This window comes from Gobius niger (assembly GCF_951799975.1).
Source record: "Gobius niger genome assembly, chromosome: 16".
Classification (NCBI taxonomy): domain Eukaryota; kingdom Metazoa; phylum Chordata; class Actinopteri; order Gobiiformes; family Gobiidae; genus Gobius; species Gobius niger.
The window spans coordinates 22,006,200-22,031,477 of record NC_136867.1 but is presented as its reverse complement, the minus strand read 5'-3'; the positions used below and the strand labels follow the sequence as shown (position 1 = coordinate 22,031,477).

The window sequence follows — 25,278 nt, the reverse complement described above, 5'->3', positions numbered from 1 at the left end:
CGCTTAGAAAACTGACATGTTTAATTTTGTGAGACTATACTTGGATCGTGTGACTGTTTATGCAACCGTATTTAAATAGGGAAAATGTGGAATAGCTTGGTCGCTTCTAACTTCACTCAGGCTTGGAGTAAATTCGCAGCTAAGGACAACTCCGCACACCCAGGAGGCAACTGGTGCGTAGAAGGCACGGCAAGGGAGGCTTGGAGTAAATAAAATCATACAAAGTCAATCAATTAAAAAAAAAAGTTGGTTTAAATTAATGGGAAGACGCAGTGGACCAGAATGAAAGACAAAAACAAAATCCATGCTTATATTTTACGTTGAATCCAAACACGTGACCGGAAGTAGATGGGCCTGTTGAGCTCTATAGGCCTGATATTAAACATGATTTAATCTATTTTGAATATTGTCAGACCTGATTTCAAAACAGTCTTAATTTCTAACTGGGAAAAAAAAAAACACACACACATACGCATACCAAATCTTCTTTATTACAATGAATGTGGCCACATCATATAAAACTGTATCGGCGATAGTGCAAAAGAAAGACAAAAAAACTATAAATCCACTAAAATCTTTTCATTAGAAGAAGCTAAGGCAGTAGTACCGATGGAGTGAGTCGAGGTTTATGAAGAGGGAGTTTTCTTGGGCCTGCCTCTGGACCTTTTGAGCCCCGGTGTAGTCTGTGTCGCCGTCTCTGTGAATTTTGGAGTCTTCTTAGCTTTGGGACTTTTTCTGGGGGACTTCTTCACACCGTTGACTTCTGTAGAAAAGGAAAAATCTGAGTACTTTGACGGGTTATACCATATGCGCGTCGACGACAGAGAAATAAAGTAACCTTTCTTCTTGGTCGCTCTCTTCTTCTTCGCCGGACTTTCGTCACTGTCTTCGCTGTCGTCTTCATTGTAATCAACTTTTTGTTTTCGTTTTGAGGCCTTCTAGAATGAGAAATGTGAGGATTTGTCAGTGAATGGAATGAGAGGACTTGAAGAATGGTGTGATAATGAAAAAGCAACAAGACAAACAGACACAATCTTGCACTTGGTGAGAAACGGATTGTTCAAAGTTTCCTTTAGCCTATCTTCCGGGTTGCGCTGCTCACTGGATGTAGGGCGCTGTCGGACATCAGTGCGAGTATCAGAGTGTATTGTTCTGTAGTAGTGAAGATCTGTGAAGGAGGGAGCTTCGGCGGGAGTTACTTGCTAATATTTGTTGTGAGAGGAGTGCAGTGAAAATCAAAGGAACACTGTAACATGTCAAAAAATAGAGATGCACCTATCCAACTTTTTTGCTGCTGATACTGAAAGTTTGAGTATCTGCCGATATCCGATATTAACCGATACCAAGATATATTTTAAAAGTAGTTACTGTGAATGAAAAAAGATCCTCTTTTCTCCAGTGTTAGGACTTTTCTACATTACTGTAAAGATATGACTGGCAATTTAGGTTACATTAATGTGAACACCTCACATAAATTGATCTGATCATTACAACATCATAAATATGATTGAAATGAACTAAAATACAAACACTGATTTTATTTGTTTGGCTACTTTAGGTGATCATAGTTTCTGTCCCAGTCTTTATTAGCTGACGTCAACATTAGCATGTTGCTGAATTTTGCATGGCGATCAAACATGTGGAGGATAAAACTAACTCATCCATTGAATTCTCCAGGTTGCCCTTCAAAATGATATACAGTATGCCTATACTCATCTAGATTTAGTCGGTGAAAGTTGTGCTTTCAAAGCGCTCAGAGCCCAAAATTGGCATCGGTTCAGTATCGGATATTTGTAGCCGATACTGTATTTTTTCAGATATCTTTCCGATATCTGATACCAGTATCGGATCTGTGAATTCCTAGCAACAAAGCAGAGATTCCTCTTATTTTTAATCCAGTCTTGGGAATGGCATAAAGAGAACATTGACTTATGAGTGACTCAAAAATGTACAATCAATTCTACTTGTGTTTCTTCGGGTCACCAAACATGAATAAAACTGACATTGTTGAACATATTGACCATACAAACAAAAATGTTTTAACTGATCATGAAAAGGTAGTCACTGAGAGAGACATGCACATTAACAAAGGCACTCGGCCCGGCTGCCCGCCCCCTTCCTCCTTCCTCCTTTTCAGGCCTTGAAAATAAACTCTGCCCTCACCCCCTGCCCCCGTTCCATTTTGGTCTCCATTTTGACAATTGCTACCTCGTGATCACTATGCAGCGCCTGCTGAGGTGAACAGATTGGCGGGATAATTGCATACAATAACCAGCGCAGAGGCCTGGTAACCCTTCGGCTGGCAACGACCACGTCCCCAGTGGTATCTCCCCATATGCACGGAGGAGAGTGAGAGAGAAAGAGAGAGGCAGCGAGAGACCGAAGCAGATGAGATGGAGAAACGGCGAGATAAAGTAGGAATTAAGAGTGATCATGCTGGAAGTGCAATAAAAAGCTTGGACAGATTTTATGGGAAGGACTTCCAAATGGATAAACCCAAGATGCTAAAAAGTTTGTTCCTTTTGTTTGGGACTTGTAAGCTGAGAATTCTTTCACAACAGAATGCAACAATAATGGACAATTATCAAAATACAGTACAGCGCTCAAAAAATAAACTTATGATTTATAAAGAGAGAAATGTGCCGCTAACCATGCTGAAGAACATAAGGAACAAAAGTTAATCTTGATCTGTTAAACCCAGTGGGGGTTGTAAAAAAAGAACATCTCAGTAACTATGGGCTTTGGGACAGACACCCAGGAAAGAAAATTTCACTAGTTACCATTACCAGTTCAACAACTTTGCTCATATTTCTAATGTTGAGCATACTATCATCAAACAGAGTCGTTTCGTACTTGACAGAGTACCAACCTGTCCGGATGTGGTCCCGTTGACCACGTTGAACACCAGCTTGCCGTCGTCTTTGGCCTGGATGCTTTTGAGTCCTGCCTGTAGAATGGAACGCAGTGTGTCGTACGCCGGCTTTTCCTGGTAACCCAACTTCTTCACCTCCTCCATGAACCGCTGGAGCTCATCTACATCACATCCCACAAAAGAAGGTACATGTTGAGCACTACGTTGCATCCTGTTAACCATTTCTGTGACAGGCCCAGAATGAAAAAAAAAACTAAATCACAAAATGGTAGAGAACAGTGCAGCGCCTGGGGACCCATCTACAGATCTTGAGCCAGGTTTGTGATCTGGAGTAACTAGCAACAGGATTTAGCCTCTTGTGCACATTATGTTGATGGGGAAACATCCGCAGGAAGTAGCGAAACATGAAAGCGGCAAACAGGCCTAAACAGTCTGGGAATTGCTTTAATGCAAGAGTGAGCCACTGTCAGGTCCAGGTTCCAGGTTAGAGTGTTGTTCTAAACGTCCTTCAGGTAAGACCTGCTCAAAATGTGCCTTGAAAACGAAGGTGAAAACGTCACAAAGTAGCAACAAAAACGTGACAAAAAAAACAATGAGAAAGTGACTAAAAAGTGACAAAAATGTGTGACGAAAAAGGCCAGAAGAGAAGAGAGAAGAGAAACAGAAAAGAGACCAAAAAATCTAAAAATGAGCAACAGAAAAGCGATGCACAAAATGTCCCAAAAAAAAGTGGTGACAACGTGGGAACAATGTGAGGAAAAAGCTCCATATAGATGAGTTTTGTAGGCATTAGCTTTCAAATGAGGCATAACACTGGCCTATAGGCTGTGACCTTATGGATTTGGCTAAGCTGAACTGGAGAAAATGCACTCGGTTCAGGCGGGATAAAGAGGTTAAATAATTGCCATATTTCCCAAGGAAAAAATGTTCAGTCAGGCACAATGGCGATATTGCAAAAATGATTTTGTTTTCCATTTCAACAATAACAATAATCAATGCATATTTTAGGCAATTAAACTTTTTTTTTCCAGACAGATCACTTCTTGTGTTCAACCGTAGTTTCTTGACACTTCTGTGAAAATGACCGCAGTAGCATATAGAACGCTGTACCCTGTCTGGACTTGAGCATCTCTCTTTCCTTCCTTCTTACTCATCTTTTCCTCTGACACTTCCATCGCCACCATAATGTTCCTCTTCGGTCGCCGTGGTTTCGTTCTGTTTGGTGTGACTTTGCTTCGACTCGTCGCGTCGCCGCAGACACACGCGCAGATGGAGTTGTAAACAACAGTTTGGTGGAGCTCAGCGGGGCAGGAGAGAAGGAGGTGCGACGTGTAGTGTTCGCTCTTCTTACTCCTGCCTGAACTGACAACGCCGTGGGTCAAAGTGCCAACGGTAAAAAGGCAAATACTACAGTAGCGAGACGAAGGAAAAGGCAGGCGCGCCACATACAGCCTCACTGCTCATGGAAATGGAAAAACAGGGACTGCGTGTGTGCTAAAAAGGCCTATATTGAGCTTTATATGGCTTTTACAACCAGATTTTGAAATACCGTACCACTTCTAGGTCAGTGGGTTCCAGTATAGTTTTGATAGAAAGCTTGATGAATGCCTTAATCAGAGTTTTGTACGGAAATGATTGGATTTTCTAATTAACATATTTTTCGGACTATAAGTTTCACTTTTTTCTCCATAGTTTGGCTGGGGGTGCGACTTATACATTACATCAAAATATATAATTTCACACTTTTTGTTATATTCACAATGACAACTGGTAGAAGGCACTCGAGGCTTGTGTACCAGTATCTGCTACTCCTGTACCACTGAAGATTTAAAAAACGGTAATAGAGCAGCAGAAAGAAAGTTTGGAGTGAGCCAGGAACTTGTGAAGGACAGGCGAAAAGCGGAGGTTACTCTTACTTATGAAAAAAAAAAAAAAAAAAGCAAATTGCAGGCTAAAAGCTAGATAGAGGAACGAATTCGCATATGAGAGCTTGTACAATGTGATGCCGGGAGAGGCTTGTAAATGGTGAAGTTATGCCTAAATGCCCAGGCAGGTAGTTGCGACTTATACTCTGGAGTGACTTCTATGTCTTTTTCTTCTTCATAATGCAATTTTTGGCTGGTGCGACTTATACGCCGGAGTGACTTATAGTCCCAGAAAATACGTTACGGCTTTTTTTACTTTTTATTTATTTATCAGTCACACCTCCATGCCCAGGTAGTTGCCAAGGCTGGTGCGACTTATATTCCGGAGCGACTTATAGTCCGGAAAACACGGTACCAAAGGGAACGCTTAATATTACACAACCTTGGATACATTGTAACTACCAATTTAGAATAATGTAAAGTGCTATGTAACAATGTGTCTGTTACCTGGTTTGTCTTGAGAGGAGAAACACGTCGTCATAAATTCTGAAACCTTGTCTTGACATCTGCAAGAGAAAGACAGAAAATAGAATATATGTCACCATGCAACAATTTCAACATAAAACTTAAACAATTTTTATTTCACATGTTCTACCTGATTTTGGAGTCCCTGACGTAGATGGGGTCTTGCAGCTTGTCCTCCCAGGGCAGTTGGCCGCACAGCCACTGCACCATGCAGTAACACAGGATCTCGAGGTCGCCTCTCCTGCTGGGAGCTACGCACAATCACACAGAGAGGCATTTGGACATGATGTTTAGACTCGTCATCATTCATCCTTAATTTGAACAATTCATAAATTCATAAATGCTGTGACATTTTAATGACATTTCTATTTAATAAAAACATGATATTTTCTTTCAACTGCTCAAAAGCCTGTGTGAAAGCAGATGGTCTTTGTTTAATAAATTAGTATTGTGAGCTCTTCTCAGACAATAACTTTAAATGTCTTCAAAGCCAAGATGGATATTACGTATCTTTCACATAAAATATTGCAACATTTTGGCTTTAACGCTTCAAGAAAAATAGCAGGAACTGTAAAATCCTCCAAAGTCAAATGAGTTAATTATTTTGGATGCTGTGTTGGTCAAATGATTAAACCTCATTCTCATGACAACTGCTGACACAGATGACACTCAATATTTTATTTGTGAAAACTCCTTTGGGACGTTTTGGGACGGGTTAATGACAGTAAATTACTTATTAATACTTACAGTACGTTAATGTAACTTTTCCACACGACAAGGGTCCTTAAGACTACTGTCAGTTCATGTCATAAACACTTTCACGTAGACCTGCAGGCGTGCACTCACTTGCTCCTTTGTGTGCATCGATGCTCGTGAACTCAATGGTCCCATCGTGGCACCTCTTGGGATCCTCCTTGTACTCTTTTTGGACGCCCTCTGGGCAGTATCTGTACGCCAGCCCATAGTCCACCAAGTAAACCTATCGTCAAGCATCATAACATCAGGCACCATAACGCAGTTTTTATTGTTTAAGGTGTAGTTTGTCTCCCCTTACATTTGAACCATCTTTAGGGAGGTAGGAATAAGATCAGGCACAAAAAAAAAAAAAATCAGCCCATCCCCATCCCATTCACTTACTAAAAATACAGTGAAGGTGAGCGGCTTCAGGATCCTTGAAAGTGTGCAAAACAGGCAATCTTCTTGGATGAGGCCAACACCATAAGCACATTTTCTTTAGTTCAGCTTTACCCAAATCCATAAGGTCACAGCCTACAGGCCAGTGTGATGCCCTTATTTGAAAGCTATTGCTTACAAAACTCCTCTAAATTGACTCTTTTTCTTGTGTTGTTGCAGTGTATTCGTCACTTTGAAATTTTTTTTGGTCACTTTTCTGCTACTCTTTTGTGCCATTCATCAGGTTTTTGTTGCTCTATGGTTGCATTTTCATCCTCGTTTTCAGACTTGGGTAGAGCCAAACTGGAGAAATTGTGCTCGGTTCATGTGAGCGTTAAGAGGTGAACATCGCTCTACAGCCTTTGTGCACTTTTACTCAGCACAAAGCAACTACGTACACTTTGTCCTGAGAGAAATAGACTATACCGATGATCTCGCTCTGGCTTTGGTATCGAAGTGAACTGGGCTCCAAGGCGGCTGCAGAAATCGGACCAATTCAGCCACACGCGCTCCGCAGTCAGCCAAGAACCTGACCCAAGTTTCTGTCAGGCTCAGGGCAAGAGTCAAAACTCTACTCGGGCGACTGGTCAGGAGCAATGTTGACCAATGACACATCTGCAAGTCTTGAGGAAGGTTCATTTTCAAGAGAACCTATGGCTGGAGAATTGGCCTATTGATTATGTTTTGGGTTGATTGGGAATAGTGCATGGAATAAGCACAAAAAGCAAAGTGCAACATTTTTAATCAATAAGAAATAGCAGTCAGACAGGCACTGAACAAAGAAATGTGTAGTAGAAAAAGTAGAAAAAGCCAAAATAATAAAAATATCACACTTTTATACATCATAAGTCGGTTAGTAAAATAACTCATTTCCCTTTTCATCTTCCTTTATTGAATTGAAGTATTTGGGAGATTAAACTAAAATTGGATTCTTAATATCTGGGTAAATCCAGAAAGCACAGCCATAAAAAGCCTTACCAAATTTAAGTCCCATGAGGCCAGTTTTTAAATTGTCATTTATAAATAGCTCTTTAATAACACCGCCAATGATACATTATTAATCTTCAAATTAAATATTTGCCCCTGCCCCCACCTTGTTTTCCACTAAAAGCTCTTTGCTGCTGCCATCTAATCTCCCCCTGTTTGGAGCGCACTCACACGTGCCCTCCCTCCTCTCAAGGCCTTAATTGAATTTAATGAAGGAGCACTAGTGTGTTATGATCAAAAACACAGTCCCCTCCCTCGTCGTAGTATGAGTTACCCACTACAAAAATACAAGGATAATATGCAGTGTTGGGGAATGCAGTTGGAGTAGGATAAATATTTGAAGCACTGACCTTGTTGGGATCACTGTAGCTCAACATGAGGTTTGACGCCTTAATGTCAGCGTGCACATACTCATGCTCGTGGATGTACTCCAAAGTGTCAAGCTAATTATAAAGAGAAACATCATTACGATTAGAATTGCAATGACTCAAGTGCCTGAGAAAATGTGCACGGCATAGAAAAAACGGGGAACAAACAGGTTGAGTAAGTCGGGAACCTACCATGCGAAGGCCGAGCTGCAGGACCAGTTTTCTGGAGAACCGTCTCCCGCATTCCTCATACTTCTTCTGCAGATCTGTGCCAAATCTGTCGATCACCATGAATCTGTACCTGCAAGAACAGAGCAGCTGTTTTATGATGACAGTGGCTTTGTGAGAACAGAATTAGTTCATGGATCCAAAGGTGCGTGGTTTGAATTCCGTCTCCGAAGACACTTTACCCACTGCCCCGTGAGAATGTAGTGTGTCAGTGAGTTATTGGTGGCTGTCGGGGCGGCCAATGGCACATATTAATGCCTTGATTGAATCCGGGGCAGCTGTGATAACAAAAGTCGCTATGGATGAATAAAAACTACATTGTGGCGTTTTGGAAATCAAGACATATACATTTTATATTGCTATTAAAGAAATCATACATGTTATTCGTGAAGTGATGCGCATTATACTGTAGCACTGGCATTTTCCTGATGAAGGCCATAGCTCTGCATTCAGAGTTTTCGCTCATGCCTTCTGGACGTCGTTTTTATGTACTTTCTGACTTTTTGTCTCTCTGTCACTGAACTGTTGAATTCTGAAGGGAGTGTGTTTATTAAGTGGACTATACGGAGTTTAAAAATGTTAAAACTAAGAATTTTCTTCCCCCTACATGACATGTTCCAGCCATGTCCTAAAGTGTAGAACGAGCACAGACCTGTTCACCACAACTGCCTCTAAAATCCTGCACTGTCACTCAAAAAGTTGTTACTTCGGGTCCGAACTGCCGTCATGCACGAGCTTAATATAGATGCTGATGTTACGCATAAGACCTGAGGTGGCAGTAGTGAGCATAACATGACCAACTTGCATCAAGTCACTTTAAGTAACCTAGACAATTTGATATGCGCTCTATTTGTATTATTGTTACAGGATTATTGTTTATCTTGAGCCTTTACTCTTGTCTAAATTGTTGGGCGTGACACAAAGTGACTGTGATGTGTTTGTGGATCTTTTTTTTTTACAAATGAATTGCCCTTTGGGATCAATAAAGTTTTCTGATTTGAATAGCACCAAAACATTGACTTAAATCTGCATTATGCATCTTTCTATGCGAAAAAGTTGATAGCTGTGCGTTTTTGACCTTGTAGTGCCCAAGCAGCTGTATAAGTGGTCAGCATGGCGCCTTTACTTTCGATGACGGAGGACTCTACAACGCCCCAGCACCAAATGTTGGGAAGGTTTTCACTGCTGATGGACCCTCTCACCAGAAAACCTACAAAACAAGTGATCCTGGAGCCTTGTAGAGACCGCCGTTATCGAAAGTAAAGGCGCTATGCTGACCACTCACACAGCCGCTGGGTCAATACAAATATCACCTTTTTGCCCCGCATAAAAAATTGCATAGTGCACCTAATGTCCAATATTTATGCAAGTTTTGGCAGTGTGTGGGATATTTCCTGATCGATGTAACATGGGTTGCTCCCTCGTCTCATCTGCTCTAAGTATTTGATGTGCGGAGTCATCTTTTCTCTACTATAGCATACAAATGACAGGGTTGCACTTCACTGTTCACCACAGTAATAACATAATAATAGGATGGAAATACAGCAGCACGGTCACCAGAGATATCAGGGGATGAACGCATTTCACGCCGCAGTTTCTATACCATTATCAAGAAAATACTAGCCATGTTTCCATCATCATTCACAAGCATCACGACAACTTACTTCCTCCCTCCTTTATCATGAAGTCCTGAGCCCCAGTATTTTGGGACACCCAGGCTCTTCAACTTGTGAGACCTCATCCAGTTCTGAACTGTAAAAGAGGCACATAATCGTATGAGTAAACTGTCGACAGAAGTTAAACATTTGAGTAACTTCCCCATGAACACAAGGCTAACTAGTGTTGGAGGGCGAGTGTGTGATGCTCAAAGTAATAAGAGCATAATTCCATTGAGGAGAGTCAGGCAGGGCGGCCGCAAGCTAATCTGCTGCTGGGACAAATATTTACCAACAACGTGAGATCCTCCATGAATAAAATATGAGCTCTTGGTTCCTTAGTAATATAACAGTTAATTGTCAGGGGAGATTGACATTTGGATTGTTATTATATAAAATGCAAAGCTGTGGCCTGGGGGCAACGGAGCAGCCACCAAAAGCCTCCCCTCCTCTGCAGGTCCCTTCTGTGCTGCGGCTACAAGATTGTCTTTTTTAATTAAGAAAGTTGGGTTTCTTTTATTTGTTTGCCCTGGTGATGAGAGACTTTGGTGTTATGATCATAAGGCTAACTTTGGCTTAGTGATCTGCTCCTGTGTCTGGCTACAAACAACAGTGAAGTGGCTTACTCAGCTCTGGCTTCGCAGCTCTCATGTAGAACTTGAGCTCAGAAAACAGGGGGCCGTTGTCACTGGGCTCCTGAGAGGGAAAGAAAAAGGTTATTTGATAATGGATATGGTATTAAAATATAACACTGTAATGATCTAAGGCGTTGATAAATGATATGTATAAAAACTTAAAAGGAAATATTATATGAAAACAGGCATTAGACATAGACAAATCAAACTCCACTGACACTTAAGCATTCATCAGCCAAAAGAAAACTAAAATCAAAGAACAAGGTACTGTAAAGGTGCTGTAATTCAGTGGTTCTCAACTTTTTTCATCTTGCGAACCCCGTGGACTTTTCAATAGTAGTCCGTGTAGCCCTTCACTCAAAGGTCTTGCCATTTATTTAGAAAGCAATCACGAAAAGGAATAGGCCACCGTTTTTACATACTGAGATATGTTCTTACCTTAGCTTATGGTAAATGGACTCCCCTTATATAGTGCTTTTCTACATTTATCAGGCCCAAAGCGCTTTACAGTAAGGAACCAGTCACCCATTCACAGTCTAATGATGTACGCAAACACTAAGGTATAATATAGTACCCCTTTTAATTGGTTTAGAAAATCAACATGTTTAATCTTGTGTAACTATACTTGGATCGTGTAACTTTTCACGTAACTGTATTTAAATAGGGAAAACGTGGAAGAGCTTGGTTGCTTCTAACTAACTAACTATAGAAATGTTGCTGAGAGAGGATAAATGTCTTTGGTCTATTTGTGTGACTGAGCGCACGCACAAAGACCAGACAGATACGCATCAACTCGTCTAAGCTAATGCAAGAACATATCTCATTATTATAGCTCTCTATTTGTAAGTAAAAAGACAATATTGCTTTAAAAATAAAAATAAAATTCTCCCAAAACTACACATTTTACAGCAAAATAGAGCTCTTCCGATCAAAATAACGTTCAGTTTCCCTTTTCACTTATTGTGGCATGAATAACAGTCATCATAAAAACACAAAGACCTAATAGGACAATATTTTATTTATGGTTTCCATCTGTAGTCGCACTGCTTTCATCCACAGTGTGTCCACATTTAGCCAGAACCTCAAATCATTTCATTTCCTGGCATTACGTTTCTTTGTAAACACTAAAGTAAAGTGAAAGAGAATGAACAATGTTGATCTGGCCTGTGCTCTTACCACTTTGATGACATAAGGGGCATCTGAACCAACAGGTTTTGCTGAATTTTCATCAGCTAGTAAAAAAAACACACAGGCACAAATATATAGTTACATATTACTATTACTACAATTATAGCGAGGGCACAATAACAACAATTTCTCCTACAAATTGCAATGAGCCCCACAGTACTAAACAGAAAACATCTTCTCACCCAGATAGATCAGACCAAAGCCTCCTTGTCCAACAGGAGCACCGAGTTTCCAGGCTTTCTTCCCCGTGTCAGTGAGCACCTCTCCGGGTGGGAACTCCTCTGCCAGCTTCCTCTTCGCTGGAGCTCTGCCTTTCCCTCCTCCAGCAGCAGCTTTACCCTTCGGAGGCATCTAAAACAAGCTATAATTGTCATCTGTCATCTAACATGATCTGGATGCTAAAAATAAGCGATCTTACGTAAGCAGAGAGCATTGTGGCATCTATGTTTTATCTTTTAATGTCTGGAAGCACGTCTAAGCATCTGCGGGAGTCCGATAATTGGGGTTTGATCAAGCTAAACTTTTACTAGCTCATCTTTAAACGTGTTGTAAATAAACTGCGTAGCTTCTGCTCACAACAGCTTCAGCATCCGGATTTTAGAGAAATAGAGATAAATGGAAACACGGAGGACTGATAAGGTATAAGGTAACAATAAGGTAAGAGAAGGTAACAAGGCACTGAATGACAGTTTGATATCACTTTTATGTCACGAGAATCACTGTTAGCCATGTTAGCATGTGTGGTTAGCATCCCTTTTCCTGTCATCCACTTCCTAGTCAAATCTAACGCCATGCCATCTGTTAAGCTACGTAAAAACACGACTCGTTTCGGAGCTGTGACCAAATATAACGAGCACGTACCTTTTGATGGTTTACAAATGTGATCCGCGTGTGTTATTATTTAGCTCCTGACACCAAACTTCCCGCAAAACTACCGGTGCGGAAGTGGCGTCACGTGAGCTTTGTATTCCATTGGTCACTTACGCAAACGTCAGAAAATCTGCGCATGATATTTTATTAATGTTTTAAGACGCTAACGTTAGTAGCTGCAGTTTCTGTAGCTGACGTGTTCACATGTTCTCAGTGTGATGGCGTCAAATCGGAAGATATGCAGGTAATGTGAATACACAACGAACACAAACACTGTTTTGACATGATGGACGGACCTTGTCTCGTGAGCTAACTTTTCTAATCATGCAATCAAGCAGTGGTATGGGGGACCAAAACTGTCAAAAATAATAATTCAATAAATAAATTAATAGATATGTTATAAATACATATCACTGCAAACGCTGAAATAAAACATATTATATTTTTAATCAACATGCTATTTTTGGGTTTACATTAACAAATAAAGTTCTATAATATTTTTTTTGCTGCTTAAATGCTGAAGTAAAAATAATATAGAATAGTTATTTAACGTCTCTTTTTTGTTAGAATAAAAATATTGAAGACATATTGTCTGTCTGCATTTATTAACTTTATTAATAACTTTATTTTTACAGCCTATATTATTATTTTCTTGATTTCTCTCACCACATGCAAATGAAGGGGGCGGGCTCGCTAAAGTCATAGTTAATCCTAGAAGTGATCCCAGTGCACAGCTGACTATATACCGACCCCTTCATAAACTATATTATGCCAACGAGATTTTAGTCAGTTTTTAAAGGAATAGGCCACCGTTTTTACATACTGAGATATGTTCTTACCTTAGCTTTGACGAGTTCTTTAGGACCTGTCTGGTCTTCACCCGTGCCTTCAGTCACGTAAACACAGCGCAGACGGCGTTAGCATTTAGCCTCTCCCCCTCTCTACTATAGCTCCAAAACAGGTCAAGATAGAAGCTACCAAGCTCTTCCACATTTTCCCTATTTAAATATGGTTACGTGAAGTGTTACACTACAAAGTATAATTACACAAAATTAAACAATGTGGATTTTCTAAGCGGATAAAAAGGGGGACTATATTGTAAGGCATAATAATACCAGGAGTAGTTTGGCATCCGCACAGTAAAGTGAAGATTACTGCGCGGATTTCGCACTACTCCTGGTATTATTACGCCTTACAATATAGTCCCCCTTTTTATCCGCTTAGAAAATCCACATTGTTTAATTTTGTGTAATTATACTTTGTAGTGCAACACTTTACGTAACCATATTTAAATAGGGAAAACGTGGAAGAGCTTGGTAGCTTCTATCTTGACCAGTTTTGGAGCTATAGAGGAGAGGGGGAGAGGCTAAATGCTAACGCCGTCTGCGCTGTGTTTATGTGACTGAAGGCACGGGTGAAGATCAGACAGGTCCTAAAGAACTCGTCAAAGCTAAGGTAAGAACATATCTCAGTATGTAAAAATGGTGGCCTATTCCTTTAAAGGAACAGGTCACCATTTTTCCATACTGAGATATTTTCTTACCTGAGCTTAGACAAGTTGATACATACCTGTCTGGTCTCTGTGCGTGCCCGTGGAAGAGCGTGGTAGCTTCCAATTTCACCCTTGTTTGGAGCTATAGGATTTTGCGTGACTGAGGGCACACATAAAGACCAGACAGGTACGCATCAACTCGTCTAAGCTCAGGTAAGAACATTTCTCAGTATGGAAAAACGGTGGCCTGTTCCTTTAACTTTGTTTTAGTGTTGTCTCTATGGAAAATATTTCAGTTATGTGTTCATGTATGTTCGAGTAATCCCTGTTTATTTAGACAGTTGGACTAAAACTCATCGCTGAGGTCATGAGGTGGTCCCTTCTGTCCAGCCAGCTTCGCCAGATGTGACTCCTGATGTGATGATAATTGCCTCCACTGCAGGGCATGTTTTTCTGAAAACCTTTTAAGCTTTTTCGCCCTATTTGTACCCCTTAAATTCTGCTTTACTTCCTATCGAGGCTGCAGACTGGAGGATAAGCCCAGATAATTCGTACGCTCATACATTTGTGCTGAAATACAGTACATTATTCTGTTCCTCATGCATACACCAAGGACTGGAGCAATTCAAAAATCGTCTTAATGACGCATAAAAAAATGTACCTTTTGCTGCAGTATTTTCTGTTCATTCACTTGATTGCTTCTTCTACCTTGCTGTCATCTTATTTTAACTAAATATTTAAGCTGCTTGTCACACTTGTGCTTGTGGTACAAATTAGCGTAAGCCCCAGTTCCCATTGTGAATCCACAGTGGAATACCTTGCCATTTGTTTTGTAACCCTCTGCACTGCCTCCTGAAATAGACAGAGCCCCAGTGACATTTCTCATGTTGCTGTTTATGCGGTGGTTGATATGCACTGCGGTGTAAACATGGGTCTCAGCCTTTGTTAATGGTCCTCTTGAAGTTTTAAGAGCCACTCCGTACCCATATCTTTTTGTTGACTTGCCCTTCATGCTTAGAGAGTTTGTGATAAATACGCCTGTAGCCTCCGGTTATTCTCCGCGGGAAAAAAAGGGAGGAAAACATGTAGTTAATTAGCAAAATACTCAAGGTACAAGTTTCACCTTTGACCTCAGACGTTTCTTACTCGTTGCGAACCAAACACGCAGGAACCAGTGATGCTCTCCTGACCTTTCCTTTTTTCTTCTTTTTTTTTTTAAAAGTATGCATGGATCCACATCTTGCAGTATTACTGGCAATGTACTGTATTCTATATAGCTCTAGGTTTCAAGTTGGATTCTCAGCCAGGAGGGACCTTTCTGTATTTCGGATGTTCTTCCAGTGTCTGGGTAGGTTTCTTCCTACCGCTCCGGTTTCTCCTTTCAACCCGAAGCATGCATAACAGGCCACTCCTCTAACCAGGTACCCTAAAAACCACCAATGTAACTATGAACATTCTCAAGATCAGGAGATTAGTCCCACGCGCTGCACTTTTTGTTGTTGTTGTGTTTTTTTTGTTTGTTTACAGTTTAACGCTCTCGGTTTTCTTGATTCTTCCAGGATGCAGTTGATATTGAACAGAGGCAGCCAGGTATGTAAATGCACAGAGCCTCACCCATTTGCAATGTGTCATTTGATTCCAACATACACGGTTTCACATGCAACCCGATGCTGCACCTCATGAATAAGATATTGTTTCTGTGGAGTGTTGTCTTTCCGAGTGGCACAGACTGATGAGAGCAGCACTTTACGTCCACCGACTGTTTTATTTGATCCAAACCCGCGCGTCTCTTCACCCTCTTCAAATAAGGATTACTTTTAACAACTGTTGCCATGGCTCCGCTCTCGGGATCTTGATGCAAAGTGTTTTGATAAGCTGACCTGCGCCTTTTTTTTGGGATTCCCACAGTCTTTTCGTCTGAGCCATGACCCGCTGCAATGGCAAAGAGAGTGACGAGGCGAGCGATGAGGCTGCGGAAAACGCCGGCAGCCACAAGAAGAAAAGTAAAGCGGAAAAGCATGTGTCATTCCCTCCCGACGAGCAGATTGTGTCTGGATTTGCTGAGCACCAAAACAAAAATGGTGAGATGATGAGAGACTCTGTGTACTATACATGCAGTCCTTTTATTCTTCACCTATTTGTGTCATACATGCAGTATAGCGCGGATATTTTTTATTTTTTATAAGAGTATTTTAAAGTGCAACATCGCAACTTTGAGCAATGCCTTTCGTAATCAGTGAGGTTTAAGTTCAAGTCCATAAAATTGTGTCTAATATATACACACATAAGTCAGAGGTTCTCAGATTTTTTCAGACCAGGAACCCTTATAAAGACAGAGATAAACACCAAGGATCCCTGAATATCCACTTCCACTTAGATGTTAGCTAGTTTGTTATGGTGAATGGTCTAAATTTAAAGTATATAGCATATTTCACACAGATACTGGAGGTTGGGTGAGTCCTGTGTTATCTGGTGGATGCTAAGATCCATTGACCGACCTTTGGACCTGTGGGAATTTCTTTTTTACTTTGCTCGGCCACTGCAAACTGAGTCGTGTAAGACTGCATCATAAAAGTCTCTTATATTATTATGATAACAGTTAGTTCTTGTGGTCAAAATGCTTAGATATTAGGTATTTTACAGTATCAGCTATCGGTCAATAACATGGCTCTGGAAGTGAAAGTGAGACTTCCTGGTTTTTTGCATCGGAATGAGCTCAGAGTATGAAAAGTAGCCAATTTCCTAGGCCTCAGAGGAGCCGAGAAGCATTGTGGTGAAAATCTGTCACAAGTTTGTTCACCTATATTATGTATTTTATGATGTAGACTTTTGTTTATAATTTCGTAACCGTAAGAGATAGACACATACCCTTTTTGCTTTGGAATCTAATGATTTTTGTCTTTCAAACAAGCCACCTCTGAAGTACCTACTAAACATAAACATCCAGAATAAATCAGCCCTATGCCCCTCATATAGCGCCCCCTGCTGTTCAACACTGACACATTTAGAAGCAACATACACAGGATTAAAGACGAGACATTCAAAAATACTGAACAAAATTATCTGCGGTCAAAAATATCGGCCAATTAAAATCCCCAATAATCGGCCTTAGAAAAGCCCATATTGGTCGACCTTTATATACTTCTGTATATTTCAATAATTGAACCTGTTACCATAATGTTTAGGCTTAAAATTTCGGCCTATGTGTCAGCTATCGGCCATGTCAACCCCCTTCATATCGGTATCGGTATCGGACCACACATATCCGTATCGGTCGGGCCCTACTTACAACCACGTGCTCCCATAATTTATCAAGGGCAGGGAAGACAGGAGAGACATCTACAATACTTCATCCAACCACTAGAGGGCTCCCATCAAACAAATGGCGCACCATGGACATTGGGAAAACAAACAGTGTTTAATAAAGCTTTAGTTATCAATCAAGTCTATTGCAAAAGTTTGGCAGTTTAGTAATTGATTTAAATGCAAAGCGTCTTCTGAAGGATATGTTATGATGAAGCATTTCCGTCAACATAATCCTCGGTAGTGTCTCACATCTGGATTGTCCCATCCCATAAGGCTATGGTTGATAAATCGAGTTGTCTGATTGGTTGATTTATAGTCCAGACAAACATTCATGTCCTTCTCTCACTCCTCAATGACTGCCTTCTTCCCTGTCGCACTCGCAAACACCCCGCAGACCCCCCACGCCGGCCCCATCCCCCCCCCCCAAACACAAGCACACAGTTTACCGTATGGCATTTCGGAGGCCCTTAAGCACTTTCGAATGGTTTGTGGTGCCTCGCCGGGATGTGAAGACATTAAATCGCTGAATGGGTGTATTGTTTTATTTCAGCTGACAGATGCCTCACCTTGACAGAGGTAATGGCGGCCTACCAACAGAGCTGCGGCAAACACCAGGTCCAGCCCAATGCCCGCGTACTGGAGCAACTGCAGGTAAGCCAGCTCAGACGGTGTTTTCAGGGAAGTGCAGCATCAAAGGAACGTCACAAGAGCACATGTTGATACATTTTAATATGACTGCAGAAGTATTAAAGTATTATTAGTATTAAAGACCATTTTGTGATTCTCAAACTGTGGAATGAGTACAATTGGAGGTACGTGTACTGCTTTAGGTGTTAGATCCTCCTGAAATTTTTACGTTTATTCCAAGTTAATTCACGTTTCCGTCCTGTTTTGGCTTAGTCTTTGTTTAAAACGTCTTTAAAGGGACTATACGGAGTTTTAAACTAAGTATTTTCCTCCCCCTAGGGCCTACATGTTCCAGCCATGTCCTAATGTGTAGAATGAGCTCAGACCTGTTCACCACAACTGTCTCTAAAATCCTGCACTGTCACTCAAAAAGTTGTTACTTCGGGTCCGAAGTGCCGTCATGCATGAGCTTAATCACGTTAATCAGTTACACGTATGGCCTGAGGTGGCAGTAGTGAGTATAAAATGACCATCTTGCATCTAGTCTCTTTATGTAATGGTTTTGACTTGGTTTATCAGCCTAATAAGATGGAAGTAGTTAGAGCCTAAAACATGTAATAGCATGTTATGTTCAATGGCAATATAACCCTAACCCCCCCCCCCCAAAAAAAAAAAAAAAAAAAAAAAAAATCACAATACTTTTTTCATGTAGATTTTTTCATCATACATGTAATTCTTGAACTTAGACAAATCTTTTATACAAACCTCAGCTCAAACCATAACAAATGCTTTCCTCTCGTTTAATCTAACACACACATTGTCTCATCCAAGCTCTAAAGATGATAAAGTCCTATGACGATTATTGAGATTGACAAAAGTAGAGATGGTGATTACATTACACATTTTGAGGCGCTAGTGTAACTGTATGCCTCTATATTAGGGCCAAGGGACTGTTCGTTACGGTATAGTTTATTTGAACTATTTGTATGGATATCTTTAGAGACACGTGTTCAGAGTTATCTTGAGTTCGCAGCCAGGTGTGCTAACCTCCGTAGGGCAGTTTAGGTCGCACAGTAATAACTGGGAAACAGGGCAAAATTCATTGTCTTGTATTATCCCTATATAGTTACCATGCTATTCCAGCCTATTACCGTATTAGTACTAAGTGGTGCAAATGTATTATGTTCTGGTGGGGCAAAAAAATAAAAAAAATTCTTAGGTGGTACTTGGTAAGAGTAAAAACACTACTTAACCCCGACAATTTCTTTATTGAAGTGTATAATTTTATAATGACGTTTTCATTATTTCAAATACATTTCATATACAAAGCGTGATTAAACTCAAGCTCCTGTAACAAGTAATTATTGCAATAGGCCTAATTAACTTTCATTCAGTTCAGTTGGATTGTCTCTTTCACAATGCACTGTAAATAAGTAAAATATGTTTCTCCTTTAATCCTAGTGCTGTGTGTTCATCCACCTAATATATATATATAAAAAAGGCAAATAAAAAGATAGTTTAAGTGTGTGGTGTTTGCTGCTGATAAAACTTGAGTAGTTTACTAACCTTTGTTATGGAAAGAGCACCTGAACTGTCTTGGGAACAATGGTGTAGGAAAAACAAGTACAATTGCGAGTCCCCAAACATGAACTTCTTATCGGGTTACGCTCTTATTTGGCTGGTTTGTCCCCAACAATACTCCACTTGATTGACAGAGCAGAAAACATGCTACACTTTTTAAAGCGATATTTCATTTAATCAGTGACAAGAGACCACAGGCTGAGAGCACAAACTCCCGGCGAGAGTGGCTCCGCTGTGGCAAAATTAAATTACTGTAAAACAAAGTGCATGTAACCCTGTCCGTCTATGCAACATCAGCAACTGCGCGGATAAAATAAGTGTAGCATGCAATGATGTTACAGCTCCCCAAAAAAGATCGATACCGAGACTGCTCAGGCAAAAGATATGAGACACACAGTGCGATATTAAGCTGAGGCAACAGTGAGACTATGGGGCATACACGAGGTAGAGCACAATATTATATGAATGGCCACAATTAATACATCACAAATTGAGGACAGTTCGTACATAACTGTGGCTTATAATCTCACTTTTGGGCATTTAATTTCTGTTTATGAAAAAAAGAACTGTCATTGTGTTGATTTGCGCCTCAAAGTTTGGTTGGAGCGTCAAAACGTACTTAAACCTGCTAATAATGTTACGCGAGCTTCCATTTTTACAGCAACGGCATGCTATCAAATCCACGGCACCGTGATGAATTTAGTTTGAGTGTAGAACAGCTAGAAGGGAATGTCTTTTTTATGGACTTAAAGCCACACTGTGTAACATAAAATCATATATTTTATTACAGATACTTGTATTAGTGAAATATGCCTAAAAAGTGAACAAACAAGCACGGCTCACCTCTCCAAAAACTTGACACTTGATGTCTCCTGCTCCTCCTGCTCGTTGCTATGGAGATGTTGATGAAAAGCAGCCAAATATGAGATTTGGATTAGGTCCTCATCCAAATCCATTTGTTTATTATCCACTGCAAAAATAGCATTTTTTGTGTCTAAATGGTCATTAGGAGCATGTTATGGACTGTATTGTTTACACAGTGTGCCTTAAAGGGACTATACAGAGTTTGAAAATGTTAAAATTAAGTATTTTCCTCACCCTACATGTTCCAACAATGTCCTAATGTGTAGAATGAGCCCAGACCTATTCACCACAACTGCCTCTAAAATCCTGCACTGTCACTAAAAACGGTGTTGCTTCGGCCCGAAGTGCCGTCATGCACAAGCTTAATATAGCAGGTGCAGTTACACATATGACCTGAGGTGGCAGTAGTGAGTGTAAAATGGCTAACTTGCGTCTAGCCCCTTTAAAGTAATGCAGAGATCACTTTAAGATTACAAAGCGCAACACAATCTAGTAAATATCGAAACATTGCACCAGTAGAAGGACAAAACAAAATCTCTCAAAAGTCAATGACTAAAGGGAACATGGTTAAGAGCTACAAAAAGTCGATTTTGCCTTTGTCCCATTTAAGTCCACTGCAAGCAAACAAAACAATCAAATCTTGTCTCCTTGAAGCCTTACAAAAGCTGCTAACCCTGTAAACATGTTCTTAAAAGCCATGTGATTCTTGTATTAGTTTAGTTCATATTACAATCTTTTCTGAAATGTTTACTCCGGGACATGTTTAAAATGTTCATTGTGATCTGAATCTTGCTTTTAAGAACAATTACTCTGTACTTGTCAGAACAATCGCATCAAATTAATACTTTTAGAGACAGCGTAGTGGCATCAAACACCAACACTCCATTATAGATTTATGAACTTGTCACTTTTCAATCAGATATAAGTGCAAAAGGAAGCCATATATTGTAAAGTTCTTCTTCTTCTAAAGTTAATTTAAGTTTTAATTAGATTATTGTTTTAAATGCACTTATTATAGTAATTTAATGACACACAGTGCAATATAATGTTTGTATGTTATATATTTTTAATGTGTAAACTAAATTAGCGTGTCGTTTAACCCACTGTATGTTGACATTAATTAAGAATATGTCATAACAATTCAGACCGATCACCCATTTTGAAGTCACATTATGTTTAAAGTTGACATATCATTAATTTAGTGACATCTTTTTGTTGCACACTGACATTTGGACATTTCTCGTTGTAGCACAGTTTGTGCAGAAAGTTGCTACACCGGAAATACGAAGAGCGTAAAAGTTTTCCCAAATGCTTTTATATAAATACTCACAATATTCCTTTGTTCTCAAGCCGTCAAAGTTTGGGGCAGTTGAGCATCAATTGTTAGCTCCTGCACCAAACTCGTTTCTTGCTCTCTCACAACATATCCCACATGTACTGATTGTACTGACATGACTAAATCATGTGCATTGTTTGATGTACAGCTTACTCAGACACTGAAGAGAGTTTGTGTGGACAGCCATAGACTCTCTACTTAAAGGAACAGGCCACCATTTTTCCATACAGAGATATATTCTTACCTGAGCTTAGACAAGTTGACGCGTACCTGTCTGGTCTGTGTGCGTGCCCGTGGAAGAACTTGGTCGCTTCTAACTTCACCTCGTTTGGAGCCATAGGAATACATTAGGAGCGGCCAAATGCTAACAACATCTTTGGTCTTTTTGTGTGACTGAGGGCACACAGTTCTTCCATACTGTGATATGTTCTTACTTGAGCTTAGACGAGTTGATACATACCTTTCTGGTCTTTGTGCGTCCCCATGAAAGAGCGTGGTAGCTTCCAACTTCACCCCGATGAAGTTTGGAGCCATAGGAATACATTGGAAGAGGCCAAATGCTAATAACATCTTTTTGTCTTTTTTTGTGACTGAGTGCACACACAAAGACCAGACAGGTACGCATTAACTTGTCTAAGCTCAGGCAAGAATATATCTCAGTATGTAAAAATGGTGGCCTGTTCCTTTAATAAATTTACCCGTCTACAGAAAAAAATGAATTGGACGCTTAGCTATGAGAAGACTATCCATATCCCACAAACCGCTAATTTGATACATTTCTAAATGAGAAATCCACACAATGTTAAAGGGACATAAGGCATTCACTGAACTGGACAAACTAGGGGTGGGAGTGGCTCAGTGGTTAGAGGCTTCGTTCATGTATCTAAAAGTTTGGTGGTTTGATCCCATCTCCGACCACTGCACTGTGTTGCTGGACAAAACTGGGCACTTCACTCTCTTTGCTATTTGCTATAATGTATAAATGTGGCCGATGTGTGAGTGAGTGATTGGCGGAGGGCCCATGGACGCTGATTGGCAGCCATGCTTCCGTGAGTCTACCAAAGGGCAGTGTGCTTAGAAAGTAGGGCTGGGACAAAAGATCGGATCATATTGCAATACCAAATATCAATACTTTATTGCAGCTGTAGAAGGACAAAACAAACAAAATCTCTCAAAAGTGCATGAATAAAGGGAACATTGTTAAGAGCTCTAAAAAGTCGATTTTGCCTTTGTCCCATTTTATGTCCACTGCAACAAACAAAATAATCAAATCTTGTCTCCTTGAAGCCTTACAAAAGCCGCTAACCCTGCAAAGACGTTCTGAAATCCATGTGATTGTTGTATTAGTTTTGTTCATATTTCAGTCTTTTCTCAAAATAATGTGTGACTTGTGTTTGGAGGCAATTTGTTCATGCACTCCTTTGTTTTCCAGTAACAGTTACACAGGCAAGGCAAGGCAACTTTATTTATACCGCGCATTTCGTACACAAGGCAACTCAACGCGCCTTCACATTTTGTGTAATGCACTTTTCAGTCTTAACACTTCCATAAATGTCAAATGGCATTTGGTTTATAAACTTTGGACACATTTTAAAGGAACAGGCCACTGTTTTTCCATACTGAGATATGTTCTTGAAGTGAAGTGAATGAATAAGGCAATGAAATTGAAATGCAACTTTTAACATCAGCGCTCTAGACGACATTAAGAGATCTTAGGACTGTAAAATACTATAATGCTAAAAAAACTTCTCTCTTGTAAATGTTTCTCTTATCGATCAGACTGATTGTTATTCTATAAACATTCTGTTGTGATCAATAAGGGATTTCCTCTTTTCCTTCCTCTCTTCCCCTTTGCAAGGAGCTAAACTCACTCGTTCTTTCTTCCAGCCTCACACTTGAAACACTCAGACTGGCATTTATAATTCATTTTATGTACATACTTACTTTACTTAGACGCTCCCTGTTAAAGCGCTCTGCTCTGTACCCTCCGCATAAATTTCACTTAAGATCAAGGGGAATTATTTGTGGAAAATTAGCGACTTAGCAGCGCGTACATTAAGCACACAGCCACTGTATTATCTCCGAGGTGGTGCTAATGAACCCAGTTGCGTTCAAAACGGATGTAGGTGGTCCTCCTGAAAGAGTAAAATATGTATGGTTAAGCATTAGCTAAGAGGGGCAATATTGAGACCAAAAGCTGCTGCTTTGCGAATGAATCCGTAATAAGTGCGCAAAATGAAAATATGAACGCCTAAAGAGCAAATTTATTAAATTAGGTCTTTATAGGCGAGAGGCGATCCCCGAGGACCGGAGCTCAAGACTATTCAAAGGCTTTTTTATTGCACCCTTGGGCCCCTTTGCGCTGCTTTGAAATGTTGTAAGTTGATAAAACAGGGTTGCCTTTAGTGACTTCTTCACACATGAGTGGTAAACAATTATAGGTTCACGCCAGAGGGTCTAAGGCCGAGCGAAAAGACTTCAATGAGATGACAGGAAGTGACCCTCTTTAGAGTGAAAGAGAAACTACTTGCTGGGATGAAGAAATCAGCTGTAATGACCTAAAGAGAGCTGCTGTAAAGGGATTTATTTGTCGCTATGAGGTGTACCACACAATGACTGTATGAAGATGGACTTAAGGGATGTTTGGACCTATTCACCTTATTCCGGAGGCTCGCGTGGCACCGCCATGAATTGTGCCCGCCCCTTTTCTCCTATGTGTTAACATGGGACTGGAGAAGTCCACATAAAATCAGTCACTACACGAAAACAAAGCCTTTTTCAGGCCGCACAGAGAAACGGTGCAGTGTTGACATGTTAGTGCAAGTGAACATTGGCCATTTTACACAAATCAATCGACTAAACATCAGATTTGAGCGGAGAATATTTTCCCCCGTTCTCCGTTAAAATGAACGGGCTTCGCGCTCGACCGGAAGTGTCTGGACAACGGAAGTGCCGAGACAACGCAAAAAGTGGCAAAAGTGGGCGGGGTGGAATAAGGTGAATAGATAGAGACGGCATCTCGTCAGAGAAGGGGGCGTGGCTTCGCTGAGGGGGAAAATAGAATCTTTAGAGAAAAACATTTTTCCACTCTTTTTAGCCATTTTCTGGTGGAATATGAACTTATTTATCACACATATAACTATAATAAACTATAATAAAGTCAAGTGTAAATCGGGCCCATGTGGATATTTTCTCACTGCAGATTGTTCAGTAAAAGTGAAAAAACGGCAGTTGTAGCTAGCGCTAGCTAACTGTTAGCATTAGCTCGATGCTAACATGTAGCATCAGGTTAGCATTCTCCGTTATTTATGTATTTATGGGCTGTTGAACCACTTTTCTCCCCATGTCTTTGTGTCTTTATTTAGTCAAAAACTGTATATTCATTATTCAGCATTTGTTAAAGTAGTTTTTGAATAATTAAAGAAAGTCTAGATTTTTCTCCAAATTGTTTTCCCCCTTAACTGTTTTCAAACATGACCATATATGGGCGATTCCAGAGATGCCGTCTGTATCTATCTGACCCACATGTTTTTAGAGCTGAGAAAAGCCAAAAGAAAAACCTTACACTTTTAACCGACTATGAACTACTGCGCATGGGAGAGATTTTGCTGGTAAGGGATGGCGGAAATGCCTTAAATCTAAATGTATTGAAATTTATAGCACCCGGATCAACAGTAGGAGATAATTTAAATGCAAAACATATTTA

General features: G+C 40.3%; 2 protein-coding genes across 2 annotated transcripts in view; one reads left to right on the top strand and one right to left on the bottom strand.

The window, feature by feature from the left end:
• Positions 1–521: 521 nt before the first annotated feature.
• On the bottom strand, positions 522–12,461 carry vrk1 (VRK serine/threonine kinase 1). Its single transcript, XM_079574138.1, has 13 exons — positions 12,358–12,461; positions 11,679–11,847; positions 11,485–11,540; positions 10,300–10,369; positions 9,683–9,770; positions 7,983–8,091; positions 7,773–7,865; positions 6,109–6,241; positions 5,393–5,513; positions 5,245–5,303; positions 2,870–3,033; positions 839–938; positions 522–763 (listed from the first exon to the last, which is right to left on the bottom strand). Exons 2-13 carry the CDS (start codon positions 11,845–11,847, stop codon positions 627–629), a joined length of 1,299 nt encoding a protein of 432 aa, XP_079430264.1. The 5' UTR covers positions 12,358–12,461; the 3' UTR covers positions 522–626.
• A 3,321-nt stretch (positions 12,462–15,782) lies between these two features.
• The window catches only part of LOC306976382 (protein phosphatase 1 regulatory subunit 37), a gene marked incomplete at its 5' end in the record, with an annotated part of 93,620 nt that continues 84,124 nt past the window's right edge, over positions 15,783–25,278 (top strand). The window contains 2 exons of the mRNA XM_079574299.1: positions 15,783–15,939; positions 17,715–17,815. Coding sequence (XP_079430425.1) covers positions 15,783–15,939; positions 17,715–17,815 — 258 coding nt within the window. The remainder of the gene's footprint in view (positions 15,940–17,714; positions 17,816–25,278) is intronic.